We start from the raw sequence: 20,892 nt of genomic DNA, 5'->3' as shown, positions 1-20,892 counted from the left end.
AGTATATCAGACTGTGTTGCTCACATTGTTTATAATATATTTAAATATTTTGTGCTTTAAAAAATGTATTTAATATGGTTGAATAGGGTTACGCTTATGTTTCACTTTGCCTGTTATTGATTTCTCTGTGTATAATGAAAAAACATTATATGAAAACTGCAATATTACAAACTGCATACCTGGATATTGTCCAAAAATGTTGTTCAGAAGCGACGTGTTGGCCCACGTAAACACCTCCTTGTGGCTCATCGAGTCTGTGATCCCACTGCTGAAGCTTTGCTGAATGTGCCGGGTCAGATAGAACGCGTTTGGATCCCTCTGACTATAGGCAACCAAGAGTAACATCCACATAAACCCCATGTATACTGTGTAAGAAAAAAAAACTGTTAGTTCTCTCTTTTCCATGGCTGGAAAGAATGTGTTTGATCAGTAGGCAGGTCTGACTTACTGAGAATCTCTCTGATGAGGGCAAACACTTTCTGTTCCTTGATCATATTCATTCTCATCCTCTCAATGTCTGAAGGTGGTGGCGGCTGGTAGAAACTGCATGTGCTGTCTCTCCGTGCAATACGTACGGCATCAGGATCACCTTTAAAGCATGTGTGGATGCATTCATTTTATTTGCGTTCAATAATTTACACATGATTGATCAATTATATATTCCTAAAAGGATTTTGCAATAACGGTACCTGTATTCGACACTGATTCCTCAATAGGAACATCACCGTATTCCTCCTGGTCAACTTTCTTCAGCACTAGGGCAAAGAAAACTGCAAACCCAAGCACCTGTGTTGTGTTGAATATGAGTATTCTTATACAAATCCATTGAATTAAATGCAGTCGATTTAAAGTGAATTCCACAGTTTCTTACTTTCAAAGGCTGAGTGATAAAAAGGCTTTCAAAGAAGGACACCAGCATGGAAATGAGCCAGTTGACAGAGCGCTCTTTCCCGTATTTCAACCCGTACAGCATCGTGAAGAACGCCGACACCCCGCTCGTCGCCGCCACCAGAAGCCAGCCCAGGAACACGAACCACCAGGGCAGGCCTCCCTGACAGCATCTCTTGCCACCACTACTGTCCCCTCCCTCGGCGCTGTCCTCGGGGCTGGGGCTGCGGCTGGGGTGGTCTCCGTTGGAGGTGGAGGACAGGTGGGGCTCCAGGAGGCCTTTCATGCCCCGGACCTGCTGCACGGCCTGGCTGTAGCTGTCGGGGTTGGAGAAGCGCTCGGGCCCCAGCAGGCCCAGATCTTTCTCCACGTGCTGAAGCTGCCGGTAGAGGTACTGGCTGTGAAGGCTGCCTTTCTGGCCGTCACTGGATGTTTTCTTTGGGCTCTCAGAGGAAGGGTTCTCTATCAGCGGGAGAGAATTACACTTTCGTCATCTTGCATGCTGGATCACAACATCACCACTAGGGAGAGCTCCAGTCTCAGGGGACACAACTTTACAATTGCAATTTCAAGGAATCCTACATTTCCTCTTCAAGATACAATTACCATTCATAAGATCAGTGGTCCCCAAACTTTTTCTTCCGAGGGCCAGCTCACTATGCCTGGCTCTAAGAGAGGGCCAGAGACTCGGAGTATATCAGTAACCATAAATAGCTTAGTGCTGTGAACAAAGGCAGTAAACTATCTTAGTTGAATATTCCATTACATTTAATCTATAGGCTATTGCAATTTAATACCATTGTTATCTGTGTTTATATTGCCATCATGCCATATCAGTGTAAAATGTAGCTCAAATGAAATAATACTAATAATAGCATTCTCAAAACTATAAGCAGGGAGTCCCAAAAGTATATTTTGAACTCTGAACTTTGAATACACAGCTCAAGTTGTGAACAAGCAATATCCTACAAATAATTTAAAGTTCTCAAACTATGAGTTTTATGAAGTGGGGGCAGAAACATCTAAAATGACCACCATTCTAACTTTCACTCACCTGATTTGACTTTCAACTTTGTGAACTCTGTATGAACATTTGAACGAGTGAATACAAAATATAAATAATTATACCAGAAAGTTCCAGAATTATGACTTGAATAGAAGTTAGTTAGTTATTAACAATTAATTGATACATTTTTAGAATACTTTGAGCACTGATGCAGTCAGCAGAGGCCTCTTACATTGTTTGCAGGTAGGCCTACTATACATTTCATTCCGTTTTCGACGGCAAACGCGAAACAGCGCCAAAACAACCACCAGTGGACAAAAAGAGTATTACATGTGTACTGTTAAGACCCGCCATAGAGAATGAATGGGGGAAATTACGGAGGTTATAGTTTGACGATGTCGTACTCCCGTGCGGGCCGGATCCTATATACCACGGACATGTTTTGGGGGGCCACCTAAAATGAGGTGGCGGGCCGTAGTTTGGGGACCACTGCATCAGATAATAGTGTGTTACTATATTCCCATTTTCTCCCCATCCTATCATCCATATACTCTCTGTATGTGACATGTGTTTTTGTACCTCATACAAAAGCATAATAATAAAAATAATGAGACAATGGTTTAGTAACCTTCCAAAGTGACCGTGAACTTGGAGCTGTCTGTGTAAAACATGTCCCCTGCACGGTTTTGCTGCCGGATGATGTCTTCCACGAGTGAAAGAAGCGTGTTGATGTCAGGGTTTTTGCCAGATGTCACATCTATCCTGGGAAGAGGGTTCTTCATCACCTTGGAGAGTGACTGTGCTATTCTTCTTATGTCCTGGGAGACACAGACATCTCACGTAAGTAATTATTAGCATTAAACTGAGGAACCCATTCCACTTATTAGATGGTTAAAGACCATCTAATTGAATATCCGGTTATTCAATATCTGTGTAGGTTTTTTGTACCTTGGTTACGGCTTCTGGTGTTATGTCCCTGTGCTGGCTCTGAGGGGAGGGCGGCTGGGTTGGTGACACACGGCCACTCTTGGCCTGTTTGCAGGTGTCCGCTTTACTCTTGTCCTTTACAGGCTTCTTGGACTTCCTCTCCCGCGGGCGTGTGTTTCTGAAGATGCTGACAATGAGGAGGTTGATGGGAAACATGATGATGGAGCTCTGGACGCCAATCATCACTTGCTGCCAAGTGAACTCAATGTGACCTTGGTGGGGAAATAAGACAAAGAAATAGTTTGACTTTAAAAGGCATCTAACCTCAGAGTTGAGTGCTACTGATGTCTGTTTTTTTCATGCAGGTAGGTTAGTAAAAGGTGAAATGTGCAGAAACGTACCCAAGTCCATGGTCTGCTCAGCAGGATCTGTGGGCACACCATAGAACATGATGCTGGTCAGCATGGTGCATAGTAGCAGAGAGAAACAGCAGGAGACGCGCTGCACACATGTGAAGTTGCTGTTTGCGGGGCGGCTGACCACAGAGAACCAGATGTGGCCATCACGGAAATCTTTCACTGTCTTCATGTAGAACAGATTGCTGCAAAATGAAAGACAGGACAAATGACTATCAACTGACTAACTGGCTTTTTTGTCATACCTGAATTGCAAAACAAAATGGTGATTAGGGTTTATCATGACAGACAATATTCTTGTAGTAATCCAGTGGTCCCCAAACTACATTTTAGGTGGCCCCCCAAAACATGTCCGTGGTATATAGGATCCGGCCCGCACGGGAGTACGACATCGTCAAACTATAACCTCCGTAATTTCCCCCATTCATTCTCTATGGCGGGTCTTAACAGTACACATGTAATACTCTTTTTGTCCACTGGTGGTTGTTTTGGCGCTGTTTCGCGTTTGCCGTCGAAAACGGAATGAAATGTATAGTAGGCCTACCTGCAAACAATGTAAGAGGCCTCTGCTGACTGCATCAGTGCTCAAAGTATTCTAAAAATGTATCAATTAATTGTTAATAACTAACTAACTTCTATTCAAGTCATAATTCTGGAACTTTCTGGTATAATTATTTATATTTTGTATTCACTCGTTCAAATGTTCATACAGAGTTCACAAAGTTGAAAGTCAAATGAGGTGAGTGAAAGTTAGAATGGTGGTCATTTCAGATGTTTCTGCCACCACTTCATAAAACTCATAGTTTGAGAACTTTAAATTATTTGTAGGATATTGCTTGTTCACAACTTGAGCTGTGTATGCAAAGTTCAGAGTTCAAAATATACTTTTGGGACTCCCTGCTTATAGTTTTGAGAATGCTATTATTAGTATTATTTCATTTGAGCTACATTTTACACTGATATGGCATGATGGCAATATAAACACAGATAACAATGGTATTAAATTGCAATAGCCTATAGATTAAATGTAATGGAATATTCAACTAAGGTAGACTGCCTTTGTTCACAGCGCTAAGCTATTTTATGGTTACTGATATACTCCGAGTCTCTGGCCCTCTCTTAGAGCCAGGCATAGTGAGCTGGCCCTCGGAAGAAAAAGTTTGGGGACCACTGTAGTAATCGAACAAAACACAACAAATGAATGTTTTACCTAAATTTCTTTAAGTCCATTTCTCTGGCTACAGGAAACACTTTATCCAGGACACACTCCCCCATGTCTATGGCGAGCCACGAGCTGCAGAGGAAGTGCCATTTCTGCCCCGTCTCAATGTCCTGCACCATCACTTTGTTAATGTACCTGATTTGCACAAAACAGAACATACAAGTATGAGAGATACTGTGAAACATGGATGTCACAGACACAGGTGTAGTTATACTATGCTCCCTGTTAAGCAATGCAACAGCTTTTAGGTTTAGTTTTAGTGAGTTACTTTCTAGTTAGCTCTGTGTCATGTACTTAGGCTCAGATCTGGCACATAGCAAACTGTGATGAACTTCAGCTGTGTGGATGACCGTTTTGATTTGTCCAATTAATGTGTAGCCTTTAGTTTGAAGATTGCAGTAAGTAGGATAAAATTAGTGGATCAGTTCTTGACTGGTGGTAGTGTATGGGCATATCTGTGTTACCAGCCAGGGTGATTCCCTGAGTTGTCATGCCAGAGCCTGATACTCTGCAGTTCGCCCAACGAGAATGGCGTGGTCAGTAAAAACATGTCTACCCCGCCTCTCTCAAACACTGGCTTGTCTGGGTCAGTCAGATGGTGTGGTTCACTCTCGCCCTCAGTGCCCAGCAAAGTCACTGTCACCTGCCCAGGAACCAAAGACACAGTATGAACTTTGACCTTTGAGGTAACCCGACATAAAGAGCATCATACAGCCATTGTCAGTGAATGAGAAATTTTGTTTGCCAAAACAACAACAGGAATGTGCAATGATGCCAACCAGAGATGGCCAATAAGCCTTCATAGTAGTGAGGAATGCACACCTGTGAGGATGTAGAAGCTCCGCGTCGGTGCCCAGTGCTGATGTTGAGCAGGTATCTGTACTCTGCCAGGGGGTCGTTGTCACCTAGCACAGTAATCTTAACCTAAGAGGCAGCAGAAAAGGCATTTTCAAACTGAAAAAACAGCATATACCGTGAGTTGATCAATCTTCTAATATCATTTTATAAATGCATTCATAAAGATAATCTATATGAAATGTAAAATGGAAATTCAGTTCAATTCAATTTAGCATTCAAAAGTATTCAGTGGACGCCAATCAAAGAAAAACATGAAATAAAGTATAGTTTAGCCATATGTGTTCTTTTGGAATACTGACCAGAATGTCACATTAGTGTGGATTCTACAGAGACAGACCTTTGCTGTGTCCTGAATGTCCTTCCGTCGTGCCCATATTACCACCACGAGGTAGGCCAGGAAAATAGCACCAACAAAGCACACCACCACCGGATTGTTCACAAAAGTGCTGAAAAGTTGAGCTGTCTGGCTCACATCCACCACGTTGGGCATGACGAAGAAGGAGCTCCCAAAGAACGTCAGGTGGTTGCACAAGCACTGTGTGACCAGGGGTGTAGTCAGGGGGCCAACCTATGAAGACAGAGTCAAGTATGTGCTAAAGAGTGAAATACAGAGAGGCATCAAGTCAAATTCACTAGGTGGTAGAGATTGCTATCAAAATCTGACTAAGGCCAGTTTGCACTGTTCAATGCATTTATAGTAACATCTAACAATCTAAAGATCTAAAAATACACCCCAAGGGCTCTACATAGCCAAGCTTGAACAAAACATTCACTGATTACAATGATTCCTAAAATGATTTCAGACACTAACTTCGGGTCATATACACAATTACTCTTGCAATAGTAGAGAAATGTAACGTGAATGAACATACCCTGCATCCATAGTCACTCCAGTTTAGCTTTAGTTCATCCCAGTACACACACTGAGCAGCAATGGACGTGATGGAGACTGTGACTTTTGTAGAGTTGACTCCTGCCCCAACCACAGGCCTCACCAGAAGGTAGTATACGCCTTCATCTATGGTCATATCCCTGGGGCTCAACACCCATGTGTATCTCTCCTCTGCCCAGAATCAGTGGAGTGAAAAACAAAAAAGTAACTTCAGTTATCTTGTTTCTTTTCGTTGACATTTTTTAAAAAAAAAAGTAGAAATGAGTTAGGATGCGGAAACCTTGTGTGTCTCTGTCATGCGGCAGGTAGGTTTGTGCCTCGTAGTGTGTGTCGTTGGGGTACTCCTGGAACCCTATTAGCAAATGTAAGGAGACGTCTTCTGAGGGGTCCAGCTTGAGCACCAGGGACACGTTAGGGGACGTCACATTGATCACGATGGTGCTGAAGTTTCCAAGGTCCAGAAAGGTGCTGTTCACTTCAGCAACCAATTGCCTCGGCAAGAAAATCTGAACAAAATCACATCAGTTAATGGACAATTGGGCCTCAACTAAAGATCCTTAGCTACACAAAGGGTTTCAAATGTAATTGGTATACTACAATAAGACTAAATCAGAATTTGCTGTCAAAATTAACACTGCAATACATTTTTTAAAAATACTCTGTACAAAATAATGGTAAGCATGTCTACCTCAATCTCGTTTGTCAGGTTAGCAACAGGGATAAGGGAGCCATTCTGTTGGGTGAGAGACAGAGCCCCCACTGTGCCATTGATGGACTGCGCTGTATTCCAGCAAAATGGGTTTGTCTCAAAGGTCATCATCTGATATGAAACATATATAAAGGTGGTCAACCACTGGTGTGTGCATGTGTGGAGGAAGATGGTGTAATGATGTGTGTGTATGGGTGGGCATTTCTCTACATTAGAGAAAGTAAAAAATGATATAATAGATTATTGCATTTACACACCATTGAGAGAGAACATACATTAGCATCCATTCATCAGACATTGAGGGCCTGCTCTTACCCGGACATCCACGGGCGTTGATGACACAACAGAGAGACCTAAAGGTGGGAAAGCAAAGCTGGCAGAGCTGGAGCTAGAGTTCTGAATGGTGAATGGCTGCTTCACAAGGTTCTTTGGAGACATTCTGCAGGAGGAATATGTCTTAGATTTTTTTGTAGAGCGCAGGAACTTGACATTGAACTAGAAAATATCACTAAAAGACATAATCAGCACATCGGATAATACAAATTAAATTGATCTTTCAATTAAAAACGTAGTCAAGCAATACTAATTCTGTCAACGACATACCATTTTGAGTGACTGCCAAAAAGGATATGGATTGTCCAGCTATGCATAAAAGAAATAACATATAAAAGGACTCTGCAACTTAGTCAGCTGGTTATTACCTGTTGACATATAAACTAATCTGAGGAGTGGTTATGACTGTGGGCCCATGGCTGGTCTTTTTCCCAACCAGAAGGGCACTCTGGACGTTGTCTACAGCACTGAGTAAGTGCTCGGAGATCTCATTCTGGAAAAGACGTTAAAGTCATTATGTGAGTACCTGCACCAAAATGTGATTTAAAACCACGGTTGTCATGCAGAAGAAGTGAAGAAGTACCTGTTTATCTGTCGCTGCTGAGACCACAATGATGTTACTAGCAGCTTCAATGAGAGGCTTGGATGCTTCCAACATCTTCTCATTTACATTACTTTCAGGGAGTGGAAGTGAGTTGAGGGACTTGCTGAGCTTTGACAAAATACTGCTTGCCTGAATCTGTCCAGAAGGGAACAAAACATATTACTGTTTTATATTTATATGTGTAAATTCAGGATTAATACAATCTCTCTCTCTCTCTCTCTCTCTATCTATCTAATCTAGTTGCAATTCCATATGTTACTGCCACTGCTGTTCCCACTGGTTAAGCCAAAGGCTGTTGCTACTATGGACAATTATAGCCACAGCAGTTGCAATGGGACCACAATCCCCTTGATTGAAATGACCACACTGGATTCCTCAAACCCCTTCTCACCCCTTTGATTCCAGTATGCAGGTCCAGGATTCTCACTTCCTGGGGCCCGTAAAACTACAGATCTGTCCATGTGTGGGTGGCCACTCCTACTCAAACTGTACTGCAAGCCTTATGTGACAGAGATAATCTTTCCTTGACAAATAGGGCACAGTACAATACAAACATCCAGAAGTCGTCCTGTACCTGTGTGTCTGTGGTCAGCTCATCATCCTGCTTAGTAAGTTCGGCCACAGCACTGGCGACTGCCTGCACCTCCTCTGGGCTCCCCATGGGGACACTCTCTATTGCTACAAACATATTGGTGACCATCTGCTCTCTGAGCTGAAAGGAAAACAATACTAATCATGAACTGGACTTCATGTCTCAGCATCTTGCAGGCGTTACCATAGGCTACTTACAAGCATCTCAATAATCCCCATTATATGTCATATGAAATTTATTTGGATAAACAATTGTGCTCATTTTTAATTAGAAGAACTATGTGTAGTGTTTTTAGTTTAAAATATAAAAAAATTATCTAGAAATAATAACAGAATGTGAAAGAAAGAGTTTTGATGTAATGTCAAAGAAATGTATGCTCTGTGTTGTTCAAATATCCACTAATTTTAGCTTGAGGACCAGCCAGACTTGTAATGCCACTTTGTGCCTAATCTGTATTGAATACACTGCAAGTTAACTGAAGAGTGCCGTTTTTTTCTCCTGCAGAATTGGACACATAGCATTCAATGATGGACACTGGTACCTCTTTTCTTGCACTCTTGTCCTCGTCATTGTAGCCTCCATTCAATGCACTGGACACGGTTTGGTACATCTGAGCTAAGGCTGCCCCTGTAAACTGGCCTTGGCTCTGTAACTCTGCCACCTGATTTGACACCAGGTTCTGGAGATCCTGCACAGAGGACTCCGAAACAGAGTCCCTCACCTAGATGATAGACACAAAGGTATGTAATGTGGACATCAACCTATTGTGATTTTATAGCTTCATCAGTGTTAAGGTGAATATAATACACAAATTGGACAGTGTCTGTTAACACTATTTTGAGTTTAAGTGGTAAAACTTCTCTGACAAGAGTTCAGTAGAGCTTGTTACTCTTCCCAGATCAAAAGTGGCCTTACAGTGTTTAACACTTACAGGGCTCTATCTTGTCGATCTTATCACAGCGCAAAGCTTATTCCTATTTTAAACTCAATAAATCGCCATGCTCTTCATTAAACAATGTGCCCAGGGGTGTGGCAGTTAACGGCATAAGGTGTGGTCTGGCGCATGATCTAAAAATCGCTATCTTACACCCTCTAAAAATCATTACGCCACTGACCAAGAAAAACCTGGTCTATAGCGAAAGGCGCACATGAGGCACAGCTGAAGATGCACTGTCTCAAGATGTAAGCAGCAGCTCCTCTGCAGGATAAATGTCCTTAGGTTTTTTATTCAGTCATTCGAACATTATTGGAGTAAGTGTTGCTCTTTTTCAGGCTATGTTTTTGATGGTTAACCCATTGTCAGTTAATAGTGAAAGTAATTAACTGTGTATAACTGTTTTGTCATTGACAGTGAAGTTAGTTTCATATTACCTATGAGCTCAAATAATAGACGAGGGCAGATACGTGTAGCCTATACTCTTCTAGTCACAAACAGGTTTTAGTTAAGCATGGTTTAGTGAAATACCTGTTCCAAATGGTCTTGTGTGCAAGCAGATTCCTTCAAATGCGCCGGTGACCATCAAAATACCAATGCGCTGTTTGAAGTCGCACTGCTTGCTGTTAAAGGGAATGACAGATGTCATTCTCATTGGTTTAAAGGATGTTATGCCCCAAAACACACCCATGATGACTGATTAAGAAACATAAGACCAACTTTTTTGTGCCAAGCGCCCAACGTTTGATAACAAAACTACCCGAATGTGGACTGGACACACCCCTAAATGCATTTAAGCTTTTCGCTACTGACCGGGTTTTAGATCGCCAAGATAGGGCCCACTGTTATAATGAATTCTTAAAGAATATTGTAATTGAACACTTCAGATTTTACACATTTTACTGTGTAGGCCTACGTATACAGAAGACAGATGGATCTAAATGACAGATCCTATTTGAGCTGCACATTTTGGCCTACAGTGTATGTTGTGTTGCTATTTGCTGTGCTATTTTCCAAGCCCTGTATCACATCTTCTCAGAAGAGTGTTGGGCACAATGGTGAACAATATTCAAACACATTTTCTAGTGGCTGCTGATAACATGCTACCATTCCATTTGCATTCTATATCGTTTTTGAGCAGCTAATTGATCAAAATGAATGAATGAAAGAATGTACAATCATCTTATTAGGTATCACAAACCTTGACGAGAATTGTGGTGTTTAAGGTTTGTCTAGCTGAGTTCTGCAAAGTTACAACCACAGTTAGGGTGTAGTCATTACTCCTGTCTCCTAGTGGCAGAAAGAGTGACCTCTCGCTAGGGTTATTACCACAATAAAGGTAATTGCCTGTGAAAAACAATTACAACATTTGATAAGATAAGATGTAAAAGAGATAACAAAATGTACATGTTGATGAAGATAGAAGAATAAAAATAAACAAATCATGACACCTTGCATTCCAAGCGATCCCCACCTTACCTTACTCACAGAAACTTGTCAAAACGTTGACATTGACAATGCCACCAAAATTAGTTTCTTACCACTGGCAGTGTTGAGGCAGTAGGTGCAAGGTGCAAGGCTACAGAAGGACTGGGTTACACTGCAAGTGAAGGTAAATGGAGAAAGAACATCTCCAGCAGTGCGGTTTGTCCAGCATGACAGGACACTGGGTGGACTTGCAGTTGTCCCGGGAGAGGCTGACGATGTAACAGAGGCTGATGTGGTCACACTTGAGGCTATGGTCACACTTGAGGGTGTGGTCACAGTTGAGGCTGCGGTCACAGTTGAGGGTGTGGTCACACTTGAGGCACCGGGTGTAGGTAATGTAATGCCAAATTCACTATAACCGGACTCTATGTTACCACCTCCTGTATCTTTTGTGCCTATAGTGAATATAGTAGATGAAGAGCAACCAGTGAGTAACATACAGAGACTATTAGATTCATGCACACAGTGTGTGACCCCAGCACAAGACAATTACCATAAACAATGACTGTGATGAGCTGCTGTGCACTCTGAAGGGTCGCTGCTGGGACTGCCCATGAGCTGACTGAGTTCGCTACCTCTCGGAATCGCTTTTCACCATTGCTGTAACAGGAGCTGAGGGCAGCCTGGAAGGAAACAACAAATACATCAAATTCAACAACAAAAAACATAATTCGTCATTATTTTCAAATCATTCCCCAACTTCTTTCAATCAATATGGAGTCTTAGATTGAAAATGATTCTAGACAGTTATATTTCTATTTTTGTCAGCATTAGTGTGTCGGTTGGACATATTGTAAGACTCTTTAAAAGGTGTAATGTGTGTGAGGATTGAATGTTTTTTTTGTGTGCTAAATGTCCTTTTTGTTGGTGCACTTCAAGTGTTGAATGAGATGTATTGTAATGTTAGATTTTAGTGTTTTTTTCTATGTTATACTTTTTCTTGTCACTTTGTCTAAGCTACAAAAATTACTGAGACAGAATATGTATTGCAAGCAGACAGAACGGCAAATGTAGTATAGTTAGTACCTAACTAATTACTCCCCCCACAAGTGACATATTAATTAAATCTGCCCAGGGAGGCCATATCACTATCTACTACTATCCACTACTTTTGAATGTTAATGTATAAATGAACATACTTACAGGGACTGGAGATGTGTCCTCAATTAACCACACTATTGTCTGACAACCTGGACAATCCACTTTTAGGTTGAGGTCATTTAGAATGTTGATAGAGTTACAGTCCTGACAGCTGAAAAAGACATTGCTTATTGTCTGAGGTAGAAATGATTTAGAAAGGTAAATTCAGAATCTGAATTGGTATTTCTTCACATATTAAGGTACTGATGTATCCTATGTGACAATGAAACTAAAACTATAATACTGGAGTACATCCAGCAATATGACATCCAGCAATATGGTGTACTTTGACTCCTGAATACTGCAAAAATATTATCATTGAACCAAAATAGATTCTCACTGTATTATGACAGTTATTTCTCTCCTTGGAGTAAGGGTTACACATTTGGTTGCCGTCGACACTTCTTTATTTCCTGTCTTCTTTGTAACAGTCAGAGAGTATACCACATATTCAAAAGGTTTTTGTAGGCATTTCTTAGGAATCACAATTTTCTTCTCATTAGAGGTGTCAGAACATATACAATTCCCAACTGAAAGGCAGAAAAATGAAAAAAAAAAATCCAAATTAAATTGTTACCGACGTGCTGCCTGTCAACATACAACAATGTACATTTGTGAACTATAAATGTTAGACTTACTGCATTCCCAGTGTAAATCTGAATTTCCATGTCCATTGATCTCAAGCTCGACGCTTGGGTCACCAATGTTGGGCTTATTAGGGTCCATCTGGATATTAACACTGGCTCTTGGAATTCTCAGATGCTCCTCTGTCTAGGTATAAATGTAATGCGAGATGTTTAGATCAGGGTTAGTCCAGTAGTATTGGCAAGAGAGTTACAGGGAAACAAGTAAGGGCTCAATAACTGTATACGTCATTGAGACAAAAACCTACTGAATTTTGAGCATCATTTGACAGTAGTTCTATCTCAGGGAGGCAAAGCACTGTTGTATTTCCTGCATCCTGATCTGTGGCTGAGAATGCATTCCATGCTTTGACCTTCACTTGTATCATTCCTAAAATCAAACATATACAACATACATTTCATGACGACTCATTCTGTGATGGATTACTTTGTGATGGAAATCAAATTTCAAAGGCGTGGAAACCTTGGACGGTTGTTGAGATGTTGAAAACCTGAAGACTGCCACTGTCCACTTCTCTCGTCTCCTGGACGGTGTTGTTGTCACTGTCAGATATCTGGAAGAGCAGCTGCGCGGGGGCCCCGTAGTCCAGAGAGACGGTGATGTGGAGATACGCCTCGGGGCACGGCCTGGCCTGGGTGGACACGGACGCCTGCAGCCCCTGCACCGGATCCAATACACACACCTCCAGCGCTGTGGAGGGGTCAGCAGCCGTGACGTTGTTAGAGGCCAGCAGAGTCAGCCGATGACAGCCTGGACCCAGGCTCTGCACCTCCTCTGGACCCAGGGTGATGTTGTGAGGGACTATGCCCACAGCAGCGGACGACGAGGCCAACAATGTGCCGTCTCTCTGAACTTTGTAGGTGACATTGCTTCCTGTAAAAACGAATTGTGTGTTGTTCATCGTTGTCAAATCTATAACTATTTTCTCTTGTGTACTTCACGTGGAAAAATTTGGTTACCTGCGTCCAGTTTGACCTGGATTGTAAGAGGGTTGTTAGCAAAGGCTTTGCAGTTTGTGCTGTTCATTGGCTGGCCCATGCTGTAGCACTTGACCACTCCATATTCCCCAAGTGGCTCCTGGATGGTGATGGTCTTCTGTGCAGTGACGTGCCACTCACTGGTGGTGCACTCCACCCCGACAGTGAAGACCCCTGGATAGCTGTACTGATGCACCACACTGGCCTGTGACCTAACAAAAGGAGAGACTGACTAAACCTCACTTATGCCAAGCAGAAACTGGGCGATTATTTTGACCAAAACAGTCTGATTCCTGAATTCCTGTCCGATTTCTCATGTCGTTTGAGCACTCAAGACACACGATGAGAAGACGTAACAATCAGCTTTCAAGGTCCGGTGTGATACAACTGGATTTCTGGCATGCCATTTTTGTCGGCTGTCTTGCAGTGTGAGCAGTCAAACATGCAATGTGAACACAGCAATCACTGTCAAACTAGTAGAACATACCATGTGGTATGCGACTGGAAAAAGTAAAAAAAAAAAAAAAACTCATAGTGCTCAGGGATTAAAGTGAAAAAAAATCGTTTGACTGAACTTTTTTCAGGCCATAAGTCATACGTTGTTCATATCTACCTATAGTGATAGCACCCCTTTTGCGGTCGCGACCTATTGGTTTTTAATGTACAAAAAGATGCAAACAGCAAAGTAAAGGGAGTATTCGCCTTATTCACATGGCGGCCATTGTTTAAACCAAAACGAGGCTACAGGGTACACTTACTATATAATTAATGCCACCTACAGGTGAATGCATAGAACATAACAATCCTATGGTTTGTGTACCCTGTAGCCTCGTTTTAGCCGCCAATGGCCGCCATGTGAATAAGGCGAATTGAGTGTTCTTGATTGAGATTGAGTTTTCCTGATGAACAAAAATATATTTTAGTACCATCCCTGACCATTGCTGATTAGCCATTGCTGTTCTTTTCTACTGCAGCAATATTGTAGAAAGGCTTTAACACACTCTTATTTAATTACTTCAGGCCAAAAGTGTTTAAAGGGGAGATTTTTTTCTTGTTAATATGCAATTCAACACCAAGTAAAATCTATAAAATCAAGTTTGCAAGACTTCCCATTTCCTCATCAAAGTAACGAATCAGAACATTCTAGATATTGTTCATATTTCCATTTGTTGCCTCATCCGCATTTAATGAAAACATGGTAATTTTGAGTTTTACAGACAACTCAGTTTTCCAATGAGCAGTCTCTCAGTTTGTGTGTGCTCATGCAGGAGGTCTGCGCATTTGATAACGACAATCTGGAGACGGTGCTTTTGTCTTCAGCAACAGATTGTATAAGGTTGACAAGAGGTTGCGACAGGTTGCGCTATGAAAGAACATGCGTAGCCTACTTTCTAAACGTAAAAACGGTCAGCCATAGATAAACGTAGCCTACCTCTGTCGTGGTGGCTAGTTGCACCAGGCAGGGAAGATGTCCTGAAGTGCACAAACGTTAACCTTATGGCGGTCTTCTGATTGGTGGCGTGCTAAAACGTTTTCCTATTGCATCCATAAACAATTTTCTTGCAGCGAACCGCGCAAAAGCAAACCCCTGGCACTTTAATTTCTTTACACCATGGCTTGTTAGTTCTCCCCCGTTTCCAACAGCTGCCCATCTCCATTTATTTTTTAACTTTTGACACATGCCTTGCCTTCCTTTAGCAACAACGCATCCATGACAGCTAGTGGCCTTGCCAAATAGACGCACACAAATCATGACGCTAATATGCGAGGTTCTGGTAGGCCTACTGGTTATGGTTTTGTGCTATAAATTAATAATATTTTATAGCAAAGTTTTAAGTTGACTATTTTAATTGTATGGTTATTTTTTCAACATACACTCACAACCTACTGTCGTTAAAAGTGAGGCCTAAGCTAAATAGGCTACAAGGCTGTCTGTGCGTCACAAACAGACTGACCCCCTTACTCAACAGTTCGCGATGATGACAGTGATATATATATATATTTTTTATGCTAACACGCTCAGTCAAAACCTTTCGTCGCAAATTGTGAAAAACATTGTTGTACATGTCATAACAGACGGGATAATAAATTGCATAGGCTACGGTTTATATTGCGTTGCTTTACACATAATGTTAGTTGCATTGATTAAAAACTGTAACAATAATAGTAGCCTACATCGGGTGGCATAGCAGGCTATCTGTTCAAGTCATAGGTGACACCCAAAATGAATGACCTCCCCTGACAAGAGTTCGCGATAGTAAGAAATTGTCTACATTGATGCACGGAAAGAACACAGCGCTTCTTCTCCGAATTCGCACATAGAGCTCACAATATCATATCCAAAAAAGTTAAACGGATTGGCCAACCTCATCAGCTGTCTCTAATGTGTCACTATAATCCAACTTTTAGACTGTTATAGTCCTCCATACGTGTTCTTTTTTTTTAAGCAAACGCCCGAGACAAGTGTGTAGCTACAACATTAAGCGAAACTCATGGCTGACGTAGGCTATCTTCTTGAGCGGTCACTGATTGAGGCACAGAATGTTCTCAAGAACACTATTAGGTCTTTAAACATTTACCATCACACACATTAATTCATCGGACCTAATATTTGTAGTTGCCTTAAAAAAGGAAAAGCAAAGGTGATAGTCTCTCCCCCCCTCCTATTTTTTTTCTCATCGGATCTGCATCGATCTCAAATATGACATTTCTAAAATCAAATTGACGGAAATCCGTCCTACGACGGAGAACTTTAATCCTTGAGTGCTTTACATGCCGCTACGCCTTCTCCTCAGAAGCTCAGAATGCAGGCTTGTGTTCCATGTTCTATCCCTCTTTTCAATCAGAAAGAATCCCATCTCAGTCTACTTTAGATAGATAGATAGATAGATAGATACTTTATTGATCCCCAGGGATCAATGCTTTCCCCATTTTCTCCCTCCAACGTAGGCCTTCATGCCTAATGCCAATGCCAACGCTATTATACCTTATATCCATTGCCTCATCTCTGTCCTTATCATCACCTCTACTACTTTCAAGGTAAATTATCAACCTTCTTAGTGAATATGGGTGTAGTCTATATATAGTGGCAGTGTGCACAACTGCAATCAATGTACAGTGTAAGGTAGAGATGTGCATTTGGACTCACTCATCAGGAATGTAGGGGTCAATGATGTGGCCATCCCCTGCAATGAGTGTGCATGTCAGGTTACCCTGGAACGGGTGCAAAAGCCACTTCACCTGGATTGTGACGTTGTCAAAGACAGCAGCCAACTTGCCCATGAGCAGGTGAAGACCTACATGTAAAGAACAATTATGAATGTGTTGCAGATAAAAGAGCCTCTTGCCACAGATTTTTGACATTTGGCATTTACAGCAAGAGTCTTATTATAGAGTTCCCTGAGACTTAGTGTTGACAGTGGCTGTATAATCACTCATTTCATTCTGAATATTGATCCATTCATTTAGTGTGACAGTCTTACAGTCAGTCAGTTTTACAGTGCACAGTTTTACTGCTACCACTACCATCAGCCATCATATTTTATGTATCTATTAATATGGACAATATTGGAAAGCATAAACAATCAATCAATTAAGACAGAGACCTCCTACCATCTTTACAATGATATTCCACAGACAAGTAGCTTCCAAGACCAGGGCATGGTTCTCCAAAGGATGATGCATCTGCCAGAGCTTGGCAGGCCTGCAGTCCGTGACACTGCCCTTGAAATCAAATAGCCATCTTTGTATTACTATTTGTTCAGGACATTTGGTCTACCCTCACCTCTCCTTTTGCAAGGCTCTCTTTTCAACGGAACGTATCCCTGTGCCAAGCATTGGATTCACAATAATCACTGTACTTTATAAAGAGGAGCCCATACATACAGTGTTGACTATTCATCCCTGTAGCTCGTAGGTCTCCTCTGTGAACACAGAGTTATTTCTGGGAGCCTCATTAAATATTGACTTGATTATGTTCAAGCTCTATTTATCTCAGTCATCAGAGCCTGTTACAGGACAGAGATCCTTTTGTGGTTCAACTATCAGTGACCACACAAACATTATGCTAGCTCATAGCCCTTTTCATATTTTGATTCTATACAGAGAGCGTCTAATTGAACTGCTGTTTGCACATAGTAGTCTTCATACAGAGATTTTGTATCTCGGACACAAAGCAAGACACAATAGGCCGCAGCACTGTCACAGTGATTCCTATTGTGCCAGTATATAGTATTTAAAAAAATGTTCCACATTTCTTACAGCTGCAAGCTATGTTTCTCTGGAAAATCATGTTAAATCTACACATTTATCATTTATTAAACAGTTATCATAATATTATTGAACATATTTCCATATATGTGTTCTGTGCATTTTACACATTTAGAATGTGTAAATGTAAGCCTACAGTATATGAAGCATAGCGGTCTAGAGATGTGTTGAAGATCATACCTTCTACTAAATGTACTACATCCACCCAGCTGCACTCCTCTTGTGAGGACGTGATCGAGGAAGAGGTGAACCCCTGGCAGTAGTGTATCGTCTTCCTCCCAAAGAAGCTGTCGTCCACCTCTATCACCTGCCCAGAGCCACACTGAAGTGTTGCATTGTAGTTTGCACAAGCCATAGATTTCCCAGTTTCTGGGGAGAAAGAGTGTTACTAAGACGGTTCTTATCTCACAGGCCTGTACACACCTCACACAGAGAACGGGGAAAAAAGGCTCACCAAATTCACAGGCGAAGTGCATCTCTTGGGTGCAGTTGTCTGTGGCCTCCCATTGAAAGCCAGAGCCCTGGAGGATGTAACCACACCTGGCTCCTATTGAGGGTTCACTCGCCCAGTTAGAGTAACTAACATCAGAGCCATCGAGCCAGGAGAGTGTTCCTATGAGAAAATAATATCATTAATATTAGAAAAAATAAACTTTCCCAAACATGCTTCTTCATTTAATATTTCCAAATATTTCCTTTAACTCTACCCTTAATGTAATTATCAGAACAGGTCCACAGTAATGAAGCTGTTTATATCAGAACAATACATTTCCAACATCACAGAACAAATATACCGTAAAATGCAGCTTCACCCCAGCAGGGTCTAAATTACTCAAACAAAACACAGGAGGAAAACCCATAAATGGAACAATAGAGGCCCTGCAATGGTCTGAGTGATAATGTTTCTCTTTTGTGCAGAAGATAAAGCAGCTGCTGTGTTAGCCACAACACTATACTTGGACCTATTTCAGAGACATGAGGGTAAACACATTAAGAGACGATATTGTTTGTGAACAGACAGCTGCTAATCAGAGATAGACAGAGGGCACTGTTTCGAGGATGGCTGTCAGGCGTTCATCTGGACGCCAGCTGAAGGGAACGATAACATTGATTTTAAAAGCAGCCTAGTCCTGGTTGGTTGCCTAGTCCAGTGACCACATGTCCAGCATCATTTGACAGACAAATGGAAAACAAAGCAGATGTAAAGTTCACAGATTGTTTTTGGTCACCCACTACAGAAAATCATGCATTAAACATTTTCTCCTACAAGTGGTCTAGTAACATATTTAAGAAATATAAGTTTATCCAACCAAATCAGAGAATTTGATCTGGAAAATGTAAAGATATTTGTAATGTTAATCTTGGTAAACAAAGATGTGGTTAAGCTTAGCATAATGCAGAATGCTGTTAACCTAAGCAGTTATTCCTGTTGTTCCTCTAAATTTCTTTAGAAGAAATGATTGCAAAAAACGCTGGAAACATTGTTCTAAAGAAAAGACAGAAATAGAAAGCACACAACACGAGGGAACAGCTTGTACTATTATGGGCAAGTAAAAAATACAGTAAGAATTCCTTATTACAGTATGTTCTCTAAAGACCCAGCTCTTTAGAGAACATCTACTCTCATAGCAACACTTACAACAAGTCTTACTGATCCTAGCACTCACCAGCCTTTTTAAACTGACAAGTAACTGTTAAAAACAGCACTCACCGACGCACTTACTCTTACTGTACTCTAATGTTTTTTTTTAAACTGTCCTAAAATTGTGAGAATTGTTCTAAAACTTACTGTTTACCATGTTGTTAGTCGCTTTGGTTAAAAAGCGTCAGCCAAATGTAATATAATGTAATGTAATGTAATGTAATGTTCATGCTTGTGCCTATACACTTTATTCAATATTAAAAACACAAATTGAGATGAATACTAAAACAACTTGTCAAATCAGGGCAATCAGCTTAAAACCCCTCACAGCCTTGGTATTACCCTCTGCCGCAGCTGAGTCCAGGGTGAGGTTGCTGGACGCCGGGGCCAGCCCTATCCACCAGTCCTGCTGGGGCTGGATGTGCCGCTGGAGGAACTGCTGGGTCTCATCGTTCAGAATAAACGCCAGGTGCCCTCCGCCTCGTTCGCACCAGCGCTGGGCGTTCTGGAAGGCGCGCTGCTGCGCCACAAACTCATAGCAGGAGCCGTCAAAAGGCTCCTGGTGCTCTGGACAGCCCAGCGCCTCTGTGGGGTCTTGACCACGCGTTGCGGCTATGTGTAAAATCGCTAGCAGAACCACCTCTGCAAGGACACCTTTAACCATCTTTGCCACTACCTGTGAACTGGTGCAGGCAGCCTTAAAGCTCTGCACATTTAAAGCATGCTGACGTCAGTTTCCTTCATATCACTCCAGGCCCATAAAATGACCTGTTCGCACACAGCGAACTGGCTGTTTGGTTGCTTTGTGAGGCGTCCATTGTGGTGTTACTGTGAACAATGGCCTGTAGTGAACATGCTGTAAAAGGCCCATGGGTAAATAACTGCAGGCCAATCTGTAATCCCAGAGGGTGGATAGTGAGGTATCAGGACCACTGTCTGCTTTGGAAGATAAGCTTTGTGAAGTTGGCCATTCATTGGTGAGATGCTATTTCTGTGTACTGCATTTTGAGCAGCAACAGTTTTTTTTCTTGTGAATTATCTTTAGTGTTTATGTAGACTTTAGTGTTTATGTTATCCAGGTTATCCAGAGACATACTTTTAGCTAGTTGCATGAGAGGATTTTTTGTGCTGAAAGGCTGTTTTATTTATTTATTTATTTATTTATTTATTGGTTTATTTGATAGGGGACCATGCATATTAATGAATATTGTGTAAAAAACACCATGTAAATATGCCAGAATTAGTAAAAACTAGATGTACCGCATAGCGGTACAAAATATGACCGCCGCTCAGTCCTGTACATCTGTTCCGCGAAAATAAATCATACTTCAATTTGTCTCCATATTTTAC

The 20,892-nt window shown here is 41.6% G+C and overlaps 1 protein-coding gene across 2 annotated transcripts in view; it reads right to left on the bottom strand.

The window, feature by feature from the left end:
• pkd1l2b (polycystic kidney disease 1 like 2b) overlaps positions 1 to 20,892 on the bottom strand; it is a 28,566-nt gene that overhangs the window by 2,727 nt on the left and 4,947 nt on the right. The window contains exons 1-33 of one of the 2 annotated variants that reach the window (XM_042061822.1): positions 19,885 to 20,785; positions 18,355 to 18,513; positions 18,081 to 18,269; positions 17,244 to 17,354; positions 16,780 to 16,927; positions 13,614 to 13,843; positions 13,117 to 13,527; positions 12,902 to 13,023; positions 12,648 to 12,780; positions 12,350 to 12,539; positions 12,013 to 12,121; positions 11,363 to 11,492; positions 10,923 to 11,264; positions 10,583 to 10,728; positions 8,989 to 9,168; positions 8,430 to 8,567; positions 7,835 to 7,990; positions 7,620 to 7,744; positions 7,234 to 7,357; positions 6,898 to 7,029; positions 6,490 to 6,715; positions 6,190 to 6,380; positions 5,655 to 5,885; positions 5,282 to 5,383; positions 4,924 to 5,102; positions 4,448 to 4,594; positions 3,223 to 3,422; positions 2,843 to 3,093; positions 2,523 to 2,712; positions 872 to 1,350; positions 690 to 786; positions 449 to 589; positions 180 to 365 (exon numbers count right to left, since the gene is read on the bottom strand). In XM_042061822.1, the coding sequence (XP_041917756.1) occupies positions 180 to 365; positions 449 to 589; positions 690 to 786; positions 872 to 1,350; positions 2,523 to 2,712; positions 2,843 to 3,093; positions 3,223 to 3,422; positions 4,448 to 4,594; positions 4,924 to 5,102; positions 5,282 to 5,383; positions 5,655 to 5,885; positions 6,190 to 6,380; positions 6,490 to 6,715; positions 6,898 to 7,029; positions 7,234 to 7,357; positions 7,620 to 7,744; positions 7,835 to 7,990; positions 8,430 to 8,567; positions 8,989 to 9,168; positions 10,583 to 10,728; positions 10,923 to 11,264; positions 11,363 to 11,492; positions 12,013 to 12,121; positions 12,350 to 12,539; positions 12,648 to 12,780; positions 12,902 to 13,023; positions 13,117 to 13,527; positions 13,614 to 13,843; positions 16,780 to 16,927; positions 17,244 to 17,354; positions 18,081 to 18,269; positions 18,355 to 18,513; positions 19,885 to 20,206 (6,217 nt within the window). In that variant the 5' untranslated portion in view covers positions 20,207 to 20,785. Of the gene's footprint in view, positions 1 to 179; positions 366 to 448; positions 590 to 689; positions 787 to 871; positions 1,351 to 2,522; positions 2,713 to 2,842; positions 3,094 to 3,222; positions 3,423 to 4,447; positions 4,595 to 4,923; positions 5,103 to 5,281; positions 5,384 to 5,654; positions 5,886 to 6,189; positions 6,381 to 6,489; positions 6,716 to 6,897; positions 7,030 to 7,233; positions 7,358 to 7,619; positions 7,745 to 7,834; positions 7,991 to 8,429; positions 8,568 to 8,988; positions 9,169 to 10,582; positions 10,729 to 10,922; positions 11,265 to 11,362; positions 11,493 to 12,012; positions 12,122 to 12,349; positions 12,540 to 12,647; positions 12,781 to 12,901; positions 13,024 to 13,116; positions 13,528 to 13,613; positions 13,844 to 16,779; positions 16,928 to 17,243; positions 17,355 to 18,080; positions 18,270 to 18,354; positions 18,514 to 19,884; positions 20,786 to 20,892 lie in introns of those variants that run through there. The other variant, XM_042061823.1, reaches the window with a different exon arrangement.

This window comes from Alosa sapidissima, chromosome 14 (assembly GCF_018492685.1).
Source record: "Alosa sapidissima isolate fAloSap1 chromosome 14, fAloSap1.pri, whole genome shotgun sequence".
NCBI lineage: Eukaryota > Metazoa > Chordata > Actinopteri > Clupeiformes > Clupeidae > Alosa > Alosa sapidissima.
The sequence above is the reverse complement of the archived record's forward strand: the minus strand, read 5'-3'. Positions and strand labels throughout refer to the sequence as shown.